Source organism: Oryza sativa, chromosome 4 (genome assembly GCF_034140825.1).
Source record: "Oryza sativa Japonica Group chromosome 4, ASM3414082v1".
Classification (NCBI taxonomy): domain Eukaryota; kingdom Viridiplantae; phylum Streptophyta; class Magnoliopsida; order Poales; family Poaceae; genus Oryza; species Oryza sativa.
In genome coordinates this window covers 14,237,110-14,250,758 of record NC_089038.1, presented here as the reverse complement: position 1 = coordinate 14,250,758, position 13,649 = coordinate 14,237,110, and the positions used below count along the sequence as shown (strand labels likewise).

The window sequence follows — 13,649 nt, the reverse complement described above, 5'->3', positions numbered from 1 at the left end:
TGATATTCGCTTTCACTTTTTGAGGGATCACGCGCAAAGCGCATTGATATTCGCTTTCACTTTTTGAGGGATCATGTTGAGAAGAGAGATGTTAAATTAACATTTTTGATACAAAATTGCAACTTGCTGATATTTTCACCAAACAATTGGATTCTTCTCGCTTTGCTTTTCTTGAGAGTTCGGAATATTCCTCCTTTTAGCATGATTTGAGGGGGAGTTTTGTACTCTTGATTTTATCGAGCAACATTTGACAATTAAAAAAATTGAGAAAAGAGAGCTTTGTTTAATACATATGGTATATTCTTGTGCATGCTAGCAATACTATGAAAGTTTCTTTATCTCTAACATAGCTTGTATGTATTCTAGTCCTTTTATGAGGCTTAATATTGCTTTTAATGGAGATGATACATGACACTTCAAATTATGTACTTGAATTAAGCAAATGCAGTATTGATGCTAGCGCATGGTTTGATTGATAAATGCTTATGTATATGATTTATTGAATTGTTATTCCTCAAATAGCTTTTTAATTGCTCATTGTACATGAGAATAAAAAATATCTAGGAGAGAAAAAAAATGAATACTAAATCCTTGAAAACAGTCTTGACGACAAGGACGTATTCGATGTGAGCAAAAGTAATGGGTGACTTATCCTTGAAAACAGTCTTTGACGACAAGGACATACCCGGAATAATTGAGGGAAAAAATGAGCAAAGAGGCTCAAATAAAATTTAAAAATTCTCTCAATTATTTTGTGTTAGAGCTAATTTGAGAAAGAGTGATAAATGCATTTAATGATATATATATATATATATATATATATATATATATATATATATATATATATAGTTTATTTTTCAACCTATGTGCTTGAAAGGATGTTGCATTGTAAATCAATAAACAATCGTATGTACATATTGCCAATCAATAATAAACACACCATATATATGATTACACATTGTACACAAATCTCACGCAAGTAGTAGTTAGTATTTCATACATCGGTATCAATGGAATAAATTGAGCTGCGATGTGGGCTGGTTTCGGTGTTGTCTTGGTCGGAAGATGCTCTCTACTCAGAAACTGGAGGCTTCTGCCCGGCTAACCTGGTTAAGATCCTGAGCACACACGGAGCAGAGCATTCAAGTGGATTAGTTATTTTGTTCATTTCTTCACAGCTAATTAATTAAGTACTAAATCGATAGAGATATTGCGAAAAATAAGAAGACGCATGCATTCACCTTTGCATCCGAGTCTGCGGCTTTCTGCAGCATCCAAATTCCAAACAACAAATTAACGGGTCAGTCAGTTGCTTGCCCGGTCTTTCTTCAGTAAATTTCGTAATAGCGGGCACACTTGCCTTTCTTTGGGTCTAACTACGATCTCACTAGGCGCCACGCCTGTTGTGGTTTGCCGAGCCTGTTGATCCCCTGCTCTTGCCATAGCCTTTGCCTGTGATATTAGACATTGTACACTTGATCAGACTGACATCCCTTCGATAAAGAATATACTATACTACTCAGATTGATGCATGTATATATTCATACTAACCAGGTTCCTATACTGAACATTGTAGAATATCTGCAGGTAACGTTGTTTGGCTTGTCTTTCCTCCTTGTTTAGTGTCTTCCAGAAGGAATATGTAGATCCCATGTTTAGCACTCTAGTTGCATAAATCTTCCATGTGTAGCTGCCATCATGGATTTAGTTAGTGCCATATATATAGGAGGATTGATCTAAGTTGTGCACAAAAACAAAAACAAAAAAAAAAAGAACAGGACGCATGCAAGGATATAGGACCCTCACTCACCACTCGCAGATCCGCTGAAGCCCAGCAGTGGACACCTTGTTCCAGTAACTTGGGTCTTCCTTGCATTTCTGGAAGAAATCTGCAATCTTGATTCCTGCCTCCCTGTCGTTGATGGGGTTTACGTGGAAACCAGAGACACCGTCGATGATTATCTCAGCTGGTCCGCCCTGGTTCGTTGCGAAGGTTGGCAACCCGCAGTTCATCGCCTCGATGACCGTTAGCCCGAATGCTTCATACAGTGCAGGCTGCAGTCAACGAATGCAAGGTCAAGGTTAGAGTTGAGTTACTTCTGTTGATCCAATTAATTAAACTGTTACTACTTCTGTTGTGTAAGTACCAATGTTTTAAATAGCGGGCTAAGACATTTAGCGGTTAGCTTCCCAAATAGTATTAGCGGGCTAAATAAAGCTATAGCGGCTAAATTGTACATTAGAGCAAATAGCTAAAACCCTTCTCAAACAGCTATAGCGGGAGATTTAAAACCCTGGTATGTACCTGAACAAATGCACCCTTTGTATCTGCAATGCAACGGTACAGCTCACCGTTGCGGACACGGTCAGTCTGTGCCTTGATCCAGCGGATCTGTCCTTTGAGCTGGTACCTGTCCATCAGGTTGTGCATCTTGTTTATCTCCTCGATCTCCTCTCGATCCTTGGACTGCGAAGCATCCAGGAGCCCCGCGACGACGACGAGATTGACGAGGTCCCTCAGCTTCTTGTTCTGGCCATACCACTCCACAAGCCCAGTTATGTTTTTTACCTTATCAAGCCTTGCCATCGAGAAGATGATTGGTTTGTTCCTGTCTGCCAGATACCCTCTGGTTTAAATTAAAAAAAGGTGAAGAGCAGCAATTAGCACTTAATTAGCCAACTTAAGTTGTCTGATCTGATCTAACAGTAAAAGAGAAGTTAATTTGTAGCTAGGTACGTTTCCAAGGAGCCTGGCCGTCCGGGTAGTAGCTTACATGTGTTCATCAGTGTCATCCTTGCTGTACAGCAGTTCGTCTATCTGTGGGTGTAAATCTGTCAGCCGCTTCTGCTTCTGCGTGAAGGGGAAGTAGATGGACTGGTCTGCACCAGGTGCAGCAATGTTGAACTTTGGGTCGAATACATTAATGCCTGTGGCGTAGCGGCATAGTCCCGGCATTGTGAATGCGTAGTGGTGCTCATATTGGCCAGGCTTCTCTTTGCTGCATCAGATGTTCGATCTTGTTAATTTCTAGGCTAAGCAATTAACACTTAATAATTTGAGTGTCCTTGAAGCACTAGATTTATAGAGAGACTATTTCAGCCTTAGCTACCGACCTCCCAGCAATTTCTTGGTAAGTGCTAGTGATGATGAAGTCGCTGGTGTTCATGGAAATCATATCGGCGGTAAATTGGCAAGAGAAATGGTACTTCTGGTCCATCTCTCTCCACTTAACATCTGAATCCTCGTACTTTGTCTTCTCCAGAGCGTGTGCAATTGTTCCCTGTCATCAAGATCATGCATTTTTCATGTCATACCAAATCATGGTAACGTTGGTCCTAAAAAGGGATAACCACCGTACGTGCAGCCATTTGACAAGCCGGTTTCACCTGAGTGACACATAGTTTGTTAGACAAGAGGGATGCCACCAAGTTGCCATCGGTGTAGTTGCCAATTATCAAGTCCGGTTTGCCCTCCAAAATGTCGAGAATTTTGGCACAAGAGTCCTGAAATTACGTTGGATGGAAACTTACTATAAAGATCACAGGCCCGCGCAAAGGGTATCAGTAACTCATAGTAATTCATAGCTGACAAACCTGCGCATATCTCTCTAGATAAGGATAGATGTCAAACCGGGACACCCACTGGCGCAAATCCTTGCCATCTTCAGTCTTGAATGGCACACGTAGTATATGTGAGTATTTTGTATTTTCAACTGGTTCAAGCTCCACATTGCATTTTGTGCCTTTGGCATCTGGTATCAGTCTTGTAAGCTGCAGGAATATATATAGTGCCCACTGGTTTAGCTAATCTATTCGTCATTCATATCATCTCATTTATATATATATACCTATTCGTCATTCACTATATTTCATTGTACAGGAATATATATATCGTGAAATCAATGAAATTTACCACAAGAATTTTCGGTGTTACGTGCAGACCCTGCTGCTTGATTCTTTGAAGCAGCTCCTCTTCCATGGCTCTGACTTGATCCAATATGTAGACAACCTATATATTTCACGAAACCATTCTTTAGAGTTTTGTTAACCGATAATTAAGTTGTGACCATATTTTTAAGAGTTATAATGATTATGCGCGAGAGATTCCAGAAAACCGGTAAGTTGGGTACCTGACCACCGGTATCCGGCAATCCAAGAACCTTTTCTTGGCCGAAGTAACCATGAATAGAGAAGATGACAATGTTGAATATGGATGGAACCCTGCTGAAGAACTTCTCCATGTTTGTAGGATCTGGTGCCTGTAGCACTTCAGACAGACAATTTAGTGTTTCTTTGCACCTCTCCGCAGTGTCACCCCATCCCCTCTCTAACCCCCACTCCTGAAATCTGCAAGAACACATAATAGAGAAAACTTAAGCATGATTACAATTTTTTTTGTCTATCTACAACTTCAGATTAAAGTACTTCACCTTTGTTCAAACTTCAAGTAAGGCGTGTATTTTGGCAGCCCACTAACGAAAACCTCTGCAAGTAGCAGTGCTGTCTGAAGCTTGCTCACAGTGTCGATGGTGTCATTAATCATCAACTTCTACATGATCATAAGATAAAAAGTATCATTCAGCGGGGTACGTTGGCCACCTGATAATAATGGCACAGCTGAATGATCTCGCGGTACCTCGCCACGGTAATTCAAGGTAAGTAAATAGTCCAACAGAGGCTTCATGCTTTCAGGTTTGCCACCCAGCTTTGAGGACATGAATTTGGAGACAAACTGAAGCCCATTCCCTATTGACGAGGGCAGTGTCAAATGGGGTGTTGAGAGGTCAAGGGCACCGAAATCAACTTCCAGTGAGTTGTCATCCTTGGCCCTGAAATGCACATGGTCAGATCGACCATTTTTTTTTCAAGTTTCAGGCTCCTGTTCTTCTTCAATCTGTATATGGAAATGTTCGCATTAGCTACTACGTACTGGATTAGTGGATCATGGATATGCATACCATTTTTCATCGTATAAGGTCTCCTTGAACTTGAGATACTCCGACGGTGTGATTCCTTCGACAGAAAGATCATCAGAGTGAACTTTGACGTACTCCCAGATACCAGGATTCATTCTGACAGCGAATGCCACAAACGGTGGGAGTACTACTGCTTCCTGCAAACAAAATCGTTGCTTAATGTAATGAGCTCCAGTTTATCACCGTTTACTTTGTCTGAAAACAGATTATGATTTTAAAGTGAAATCACCTGTGTCGAACAAATGATGTAACCGAGAAAGCCTTCGACAAGCTTCTCCTTCTCAACTTTGTCATCTAGTGACTTTTCCAGCTCTTCCATGAGCTGCTGGTTCTTCAAGAGCCTCTTACCCTTTGATACGTACCTAGAACATTTTTATCCTAGACTTGAGAATCATGTGCAAGATATTCAAACCAGTGTTTTAAAAAGGGTCTACAAGGCCATATACAAGAGGAACATGTGTACCAACCTTGTCCTGCCTATGCCGCGTAAGCAGCTGATTATATCGCATAAGCGGCCGATAATGCCACATAAGCACTACAAGGTGAGGTGGCCACCCCAAACCGCTTACCGCTTTTTAAAACATCGATTCAGACTACGTTCAGGTGCTTACACTATTTGATTAGTCTCTAGCTAATTTAGATATGCTTTACATGTTTTTATGCAGCATCGTCCTAATTACAAATGTATGAATGTTCTTTCTTATTAGTTCTTATAATGGAAATGCATAAGGGCCATTAATTAAGTACCCCCTTATTAGAATATGCTGGTATGGACTGATGCATCAACCTATTTCCATTGAAAATAAAAAAGCAAGTCTCAACCACAGGAATAAAATTCCTCTGCCAGGCTTTGGCTGACACGGACAAAAAACTGAAATGCATTCCATCAAAGATTTAATTCACAATTTACGGTACCTTTGGAAGCATCTCTTCATCTGGTACCGGCTTTGTCGTAGGGCATCTGGCATTGTCTCGGCAATGCTGTCCATTCGCTTGAAACTCAGCTTGGATGCCATGGCAAAAGAGACCACCAGACTTGGAAGTAGATGGAGAAGGCACAAGAACAAAGCAGGGAAAGAAAATTAGGAAAGAATGCTTGTGAAGTTGTGAATGGCTGGGTGTTGATGAACATGAATTTATAGATGAGAACATAAGCTTGCCTCCACGGACAAAGATTTCTTTTGCTGACATAGTTGGAGATGGAAAATAGAGGAGAAAGAACATTTGCCAGGGAGAAGTTATGCTTAAGAAACATGGAAGGCAAGAAAGGCATGAACACCATCATACCACTGTAAGATTCCTTTCTTCCACCCTTCGTGAACTTGCAACTTTTTTTTTCGGAAAATAATGTGACCTAGCTAGCTTGAGCTACCTGTGTTCCCTACCCTTTGAATTCCTTGAAAACTATAGCTTTTCTTTTTGCACTGGACTGGACGGAGCAAGGTCCCTGAGGACGATGTAGTATCTTTTGACTTAGTACGATTATGCGTTGTTAACAAAATTGGAAAACCAATGTAAAATTTGGATAGGACGATGGCTCTGGGGACTTGGGCGACCTCTGAGATAGCTTGAATATCAATTATGGCTATACTACATACCGAATCCCATAAGAAAAGTAGTATATACTGCTTCAACAAGTGATTCAGTATACTGGATCGATATACTTGAAAAATGCAGTAAATACTACCTAACCGAGAGAATTAATATATACTGGTACTTGAAAATTCAGTACATATTCCTTAACCAATCGATTCCGTTGGAACGGGATACCCTTCTATGATACTTGTGATACCTGTTACCTGGTATCTGTGATACCTAGGACCTGATACCTGTGATACTCGTGCAAGAGAACAGTTAATATGTCTATCCCGTTGCAACGAGATCCCGTTTTGTAGCAGTTCTCGGATGAAAAATAGTATATCGACTAATATACTGAATACTAAAAAATCCTTACATACCGGATACTTAAAAAAACAGTACATACTCCTTTAACGATGAATTTAGTATATACGGCTATAGATGATATTTAGTATATACTGGATGAAAAATAGTATATCGACTAATATACCGAATACTAAAAAAATCCTTACATACCGGATGCTTAAAAAACCAAACCAGTACATACTCCTTCAACGATGGATTTAGTATATATGGCTAGAGATGAGATTTAGTATATATATATATATACCGGATGAAAAATAGTATATCGACTAATATACTGAATACTAAAAAATCCTTACCTATCGGATACTTAAAAAACAGTACATACTCCTTCAACGATGGATTTAGTATATACGGCTAGAGATGAGATTTAGTATATATATACCGGATGAAAAATAGTATATCGACTAATATACTGAATACTAAAAAATCCTTACCTATCGGATACTTAAAAAACAGTACATACTCCTTCAACTATGGATTTAGTATATACAATTAGAGAAAAGGCAGTAAATACCCGTGTAAAAAAAAGGAGAGATACCATTCTTAAGAAATAGTATATACTTCTACAAGATAAAGAAGCATATACCATTCCCTAGCAAAGGACGTGATATTCAAAAAGTAAGTACATACTAGTACTAGTACTACTTTCTGAAGAAGAAAAATAAGTATATGGTATAATCATTTTGAACCAGAGAAGCGTGCGCTCCACCGCCTCCACGTGTTTAGATCGATCAGTTACGTGCATTTAAAATTTGAAACACATGCACTCCGTCAGATGTGTACTAAAACAAAACTAAAACAAAAAACAAGGAAAATACATTCTTTAAAAAAATCTGACTCACCGTGGCCCTATCAGATGCTAATGGATAATCGGGGGGAGTATATACACCTCTATATACTCTCTCTCTCTCTCTCTTCTCTCTCTATATATATATACATACACATACATACTAAACTCACATAGACTTAGGTTGTGTAATAGCTAAAATGCTCCCCCTCACACCCACCCCCATACACCCCACCCCCCCTCCCGTGCACCCATCCCCCCGCATCCCCTCCTCCCACGCTTAACGGAGTAAATTTTTTACTATCAACTCTATCTGCTAACTATGGCCATGTTTGGTTTCGGAGGGCTATTAAATAGCGCTCCGGAATCTTGCTATTTAAGAGTATTAAACATAGATTACTGATAAAACCTATTCCATAACTTCTAGGCTATTTTATGAGACGAATCTAACGAGGTATATTAATCCATGATTTGCTACAGTGATTCTATAGTAATCAGCCGTTAATTATGGATTAGTTAATAGCCCGGAGCCGCTAATTATGGATTAGTTAATAGCCGGAGTATCCAAACAGGCCTATATTTACTCCCTCCCTCTCCCTCGTAGAAACCGTTCACCCACTTTCCCCTCCATCTCCACTTTTTACGGATCGGCAGCGACGATGAAGGCCTGCGGGTGCGACAGGCGGTTGAGCGGCGATTGCAGGTCGGCGGCGGGCGGTCGCCGGCTTGGGCCTCCTCGGTGTGCCGGGCGGCAGGCGGCGGGGTCCCTCCAGCTTCCTCCAACGACGGGCGACGGCGACGGCCTGCGCCAGCAGCGAGCGACGACGATGGCCTGCGCCAACGGCGGGCGACGGGCTCGGCGGGGCTGTCCCTCGCCCGATCCGGCGACGGCGGTCGTCCTCCGCCTGGATCCAGCGGCGGGGGTTTGAGGTAGAGCTGGCTTCGACGCCGCCGAGATGACCCTCCCCGTCCACATCGGCGTCCCCCTTGTGCCGCCACCTCCCCCGTCCACGCAGCGCCGCCACCATCGCCCCCTACTCCCGTCGCTGTCCACCCCTTTTTTTTAGGATCGGCGAATGGCGGGCGAGATCCGGGCTGGTTGTCGGCGTTGGAGGTGTGGCGGCGCGTCGTCCAGTTGTGAGTTGGCAATAGGACGGTGGCCGCCATCCAACCATCAGGCGCCACCCTTGCCCCCTTCCTGTCCTCATCGCCGGATGTGACGAGGACCTCGGCAGTGCCGACGCGGAGGTCTGCCTCAACAGATCGAGCGGCGGCATCGACCTCGACGGCAACGTGGATTGGGCTACATCCTCGGCGGCGGATCGAGCGCACATCAATGCAGCTCCTCTCTAAGCGATAGCGGCAACAACTGGATCAGGAGGCCTCTCCATCGTCCGCCCGGCCGTCCACCTTCGGCATCAGCTTCGTCGAACAGGAGGCGGCAGCCTAGGCGGCGGCGCGGCAGGGGGGCGACCACCTCATCGCGTGCCTGTGATCCCCCGCCGCCGGATCCAGGCGTCGCCGCCGGCATGGTCGAGGCAGCGAGGCGTTCTTGGTATCGATGGTGGTGGACTAGATCTTAATCATGTGGTCAGCTTGCACCTCCTTCCTTCCTCAGATCTGAACTAATGGCCGCCTGGGAGGTTCTCGTTTTATTGATGCAGCGCCATGTCGGTTCTTGGTGGATGCCGAATCCTTCAAGATACTCCTTCCCCGTTCCATGTTCACCGAGGACAAGGTCACCTTGCTCAAGCCCTTTTTCCTCATTTTGATAACGCTTGTTGGTGCTGTGTAGTTGCTTGTGTGCAGGTTCTAGACAAACAACACCATGAGCGATTCCATTCGCCCAGCATCACCTCCAGCTTCGATATGTTCTGCTCCCTTTCTCCTGTTCTTCTTTCTTTTCTACACTTCTTTCACGCCCATGGTTTTCGCAGTGATCAAAACCATGGTTGCATGATCAGGTCTATTGATAGTGTTGTTTTCACGATGCAATCAGCACCCCCTTCTTTGCTCCCATCTGAATTTTCTTTTGATTCGTGAATTCACTTTATTATGTTCAGGAAGCTGGGAAAAGGAACAGGAGGATATATTGCATACAGTTAAGTGATCGAGGTCCTAATGGATGCCAGTGGTGATGGCGCCACAGGAATGCTGTCTTGTTCGCCGTCCTTAATCTGGCCTGAAATGCATGAACTGAACTGTAGGTAGGCGGTCTGATTCAGATGCTTTTCCAGTGGCGATGCACTCTAGTTAGTTAAAGGAACTAACAGCAATTATGTAATTAGCCTGTGCAAGGGGCTGGGCTCATATCAGTAGATTTTTTTCCATTGTCTTTTTATTTGTGATTGTCTTTTTCTAATATTTTTACTGTACGATGGTGAAATGCGCAAAATACCCTGTTGTGCCCTGTGTCACGACTCACGCCTCTCTGCAGCACCTTCTCGCCGACATGGTCGCAGCAAGGAAGCGGATACACTTGAGCACAAGGTGCGGGACAGATACGATCTACAATACCTGACGGTGACGAGAGGTACGCACCCACTTGATTTCTGCGTCCTCAGCGGAATAAAAGATGGACCGAGAATTTTCGTTCAGAGAAATTATATTCAGAGCCCTGAGTGTCATGTTCTCTCGATTTGCATGTGCAGCCCTTTTCATATTTTTTTAGTTTGATCGGCTGGACAATTTGATACTTACAGTTGTGTCAAAAGCTCTGAAACGTTACGAAAATTATGGTGCTTATAGACATCATGCTCTAAATGTCAATTAGAAATATGCCATTTGCAATTTTGCATGTGTGCAGTATTCTCAGAAATATGCTCCCATCTGAATTTTCATTTGTTCACTCATTCACGTGTCTAATGTTCGGACAACTACCAATATCTGTTGGGATACGCGTAGGCTACGGGCCTGTTTGGTACAGCTCCAACTCCTAAATTTAACTCCAGGAGTTGAGTCTGGAGTGGAGTTGTGGAGCTGCCTAAACCCAGCTCCACAACTCTAGTTCATTTTGTGAGAGAGCTCCACCTAGCTCCACTCCCAGTTTTGGTGGAGCCGAAACTGTTTGGCTGAGCTCCAGCTCCAGAAGGGGTGAAGCTGGAGCTGGAGCTGTGCCAAACAGGCCCTACGATAGCATAAATCAAAATTTTCTATCGCGTAAACCAGGAACCATGAAAGTATTAGATCATAGATCGCTACCACTCGACACGCTGTGTAGCGGAAGAAGACGCTGAGAAGTCGAAGGAACTCTCGCGAAGTAGCGCACGTCGATGTAGAGGAAGTAGTCGATCGCACCGGCTCGGCCTTCTCCTCCTCGTGCGTTCTCCTCGTCGTACTCCCACGCCGATCAGCACCGCAAACCAGCGGTGCCTCTACCGGTATCCACATGTACAGGGACGGAACACCACGCGCGCAGCTAGGGTTTGCTCGGGGAGGGAAGTGGCGGCTAGGGTTTCTCACGTGATGCAATGCCTCCGCCGGTCACACCCCTCACGAATATATAGGATCCATCACTCGGGCCTCCAAGGCCCGTAGAACTCCTATTCGGATCCCTATCCAAATTAAGCTCATATTGGATCTCTATCCAATCCCCTTATTCTGGCCCATTAAGCGTGCGAACCTGTAGGTTCATATATACTCGGCTGTAACCCGAAAACTCCTTTTCGGTCCACGCGTCAACAGCGGCCCCTAGCAGAACGTATTGACCCACCGGGCATACATAAAGATCATATCGGCTGAACCTCTAGTATATACTTGTATGAACCCCTTTGCCTCACGATATCGATTAAGCTCAAGGCTAGATATGTGCCATCCTCTAATAGCTCAATCATTCACTCGAACCTGTTGATAGATTATATAACTTGTGATTGACTCCTCAATCACCTTTGGCATGGCCATACACTTCCATAATCTACAACATCGAGGGGCCCAGAGATATCTCTCCATAGGAGGGGCAAATCCCATCTTGATTATTCATATCTCACTACATGTTTCATATCATACCCGAAAACTACTTTTATAACTACCCAATTACGGAGTAGCGTTTAGCAGTCCCTAAGTAAGCTACTACACATGTTGATAACCATGATAATCTCAGGTATAAGGATTTAACAGCAACACTCAATGAGATCACTGATGACAGAACACATATGGCTCTTGCAGTGTCTCATGTTGGTTACAATTTTCTTGATTTTTTTTATCAAAATGAATATGTGTACGTCTGTCTCCTGTTTATAATTGTTATCGCAAATTTTGCTACAGGACACTACTATTGTGTGATTTTAGCCCTAGGACACCGTCTAAACTCACTTTTGGGGGAAAACACTCTATAAACGTGGTAATTTACCGGTGGACACTGCGTCGATTAAAATAATAATTTCCGGTTGAAGAGGAGAGAGAAATCATGTGAAATATCAAAAATGCCCTTGGGCCATATGCCAGCTCTTCCATCTTTGGTCAATCCCCATCACAACCTCTCCCCCCTTTCTGATCTCTCACGATCTCCTTCGGCCGGCTGCCACCGCCGTCCGTCTTCGCTCCGTCGTCGTCGCCGCCGCCGCTGCCACATTCGCCGTCGCCATGCTGACGCGGCCGCCATGGCCGACTGTGGCCGTCACCTGCATGCAGCGCCACCGCCGTCGTCAAAGCCGCCGCAACTAAGCGCCACCGCCGCCACTGCCGCCGTCGCCACCACTGTCGCCGTCTCACGCCAGGATCTTGATCTCGGGGCCGTCCGCCGCCGCCTCCCAGTCGTAGTCCTCACCCTCCGCCACCGCCACCCCACGCGGTGAAGGCGTACTCACCGCCGCGCCGCTAGTTGCCGTAGCCACCATCGCTGCGCGTTGTCGTGGTCGTCGTCTGCGTCGCCGCCCCCGCAACCGGGACCGTCACCGCCACCACCGCTTCCGCCACTGCCGCCGCCGCACGTCTCCGAGCACTCCCGGTTGTTGCACTCCACCACCGCCGCTGCACGACTCCCGACGCTCCACTTTGTGGACAACGGCGCTCCTGGTGGAAGAGAGATGGAAGATATGATATGTGGGCCCAAGGGCCTTTTAGAACTTTTATATGATTTCTCTCTCCTCTTCAACCGAAAATTATTATTTTAATCGACACGGTCTCCACTGGCAAATTACCATGTTTATGGAGTGTTTTCCCTTAAAAATAAGTTTGGGCAATATCCTAGGGCTAAAACCACACAATAGCAGTGTCCTGTAGCAAAATTTGCCAAATTTTATTGGTCATGTGATATAACCAGCCTACAATTTTCATGGAGTAAAATGTTTACTCACACTGTAATATTGTATTCATGCTGTGGAGGCTAATTTGGAAAAAGAAAAATACTCTTCTCATGTCATCGTCCAATAAAACATTTACTATGCGCTAATAAGCGTTCGTGAAAAAAATACTAATAGATCGATACATAGCATTAAAAATAAAAAGAACACTTGGTAGTACTACGACAAATAAGGCACCGAGCTACTGAAAATAACTTAAAAAAATAAAGATATTATTACAGGTGACTAGGTAATAAAAATATTACTAATAGTAGAAGGGTTTATTTAACTAAATAGTAAAATCATTACTAATATTAAGGAACTAATCAAATGATATATTTGCAAGTAACTGATTTTCTGACAGAGCCTCCAACGTAACTAAAATCCAATAATTCATTTACTAAATGAAGGTTGGTTGGGTGCAGAAGTAATCTGTTAATAATTTTTTTATCAATGGTTATGTGAGCGAAGCAAAACAACACGAAAGTAAACTGTTAATATATTTGTTTTATCAATGGTTATGTGAGGGAAGCAAGACAACACGAGTGCACGAGAAAAAAAAAAAAGAGGGAACGGAAGGAGCACGGACGGTTGAAGAAAAAAAAGGAAAAACTTGGGGGTGGGATGGGGTGGGGGGAGGAGGTTACATGAGGGGAGCGGTTA

The 13,649-nt window shown here is 43.8% G+C and overlaps 2 protein-coding genes across 2 annotated transcripts; both read right to left on the bottom strand.

Annotated features, from left to right (window-relative positions):
• Nucleotides 1-871: 871 nt before the first annotated feature.
• LOC4335447 (sucrose synthase 5-like) lies at nucleotides 872-6,067 on the bottom strand. The gene is made up of 17 exons (NM_001419235.1): nucleotides 5,892-6,067; nucleotides 5,206-5,338; nucleotides 4,959-5,113; nucleotides 4,637-4,829; nucleotides 4,431-4,549; nucleotides 4,131-4,347; nucleotides 3,914-4,009; nucleotides 3,595-3,771; nucleotides 3,388-3,504; nucleotides 3,115-3,281; nucleotides 2,775-2,999; nucleotides 2,306-2,627; nucleotides 1,811-2,055; nucleotides 1,552-1,690; nucleotides 1,361-1,452; nucleotides 1,242-1,265; nucleotides 872-1,118 (listed from the first exon to the last, which is right to left on the bottom strand). Exons 1-17 carry the CDS (start codon nucleotides 5,990-5,992, stop codon nucleotides 1,073-1,075), a joined length of 2,568 nt encoding a protein of 855 aa, NP_001406164.1. The 5' UTR covers nucleotides 5,993-6,067; the 3' UTR covers nucleotides 872-1,072.
• A 1,978-nt stretch (nucleotides 6,068-8,045) lies between these two features.
• LOC4335446 (uncharacterized) lies at nucleotides 8,046-10,553 on the bottom strand. The gene has a single exon (XM_015781418.3). It carries the CDS (start codon nucleotides 8,872-8,874, stop codon nucleotides 8,245-8,247), a length of 630 nt encoding a protein of 209 aa, XP_015636904.1. The 5' UTR covers nucleotides 8,875-10,553; the 3' UTR covers nucleotides 8,046-8,244.
• Nucleotides 10,554-13,649: the final 3,096 nt, after the last annotated feature.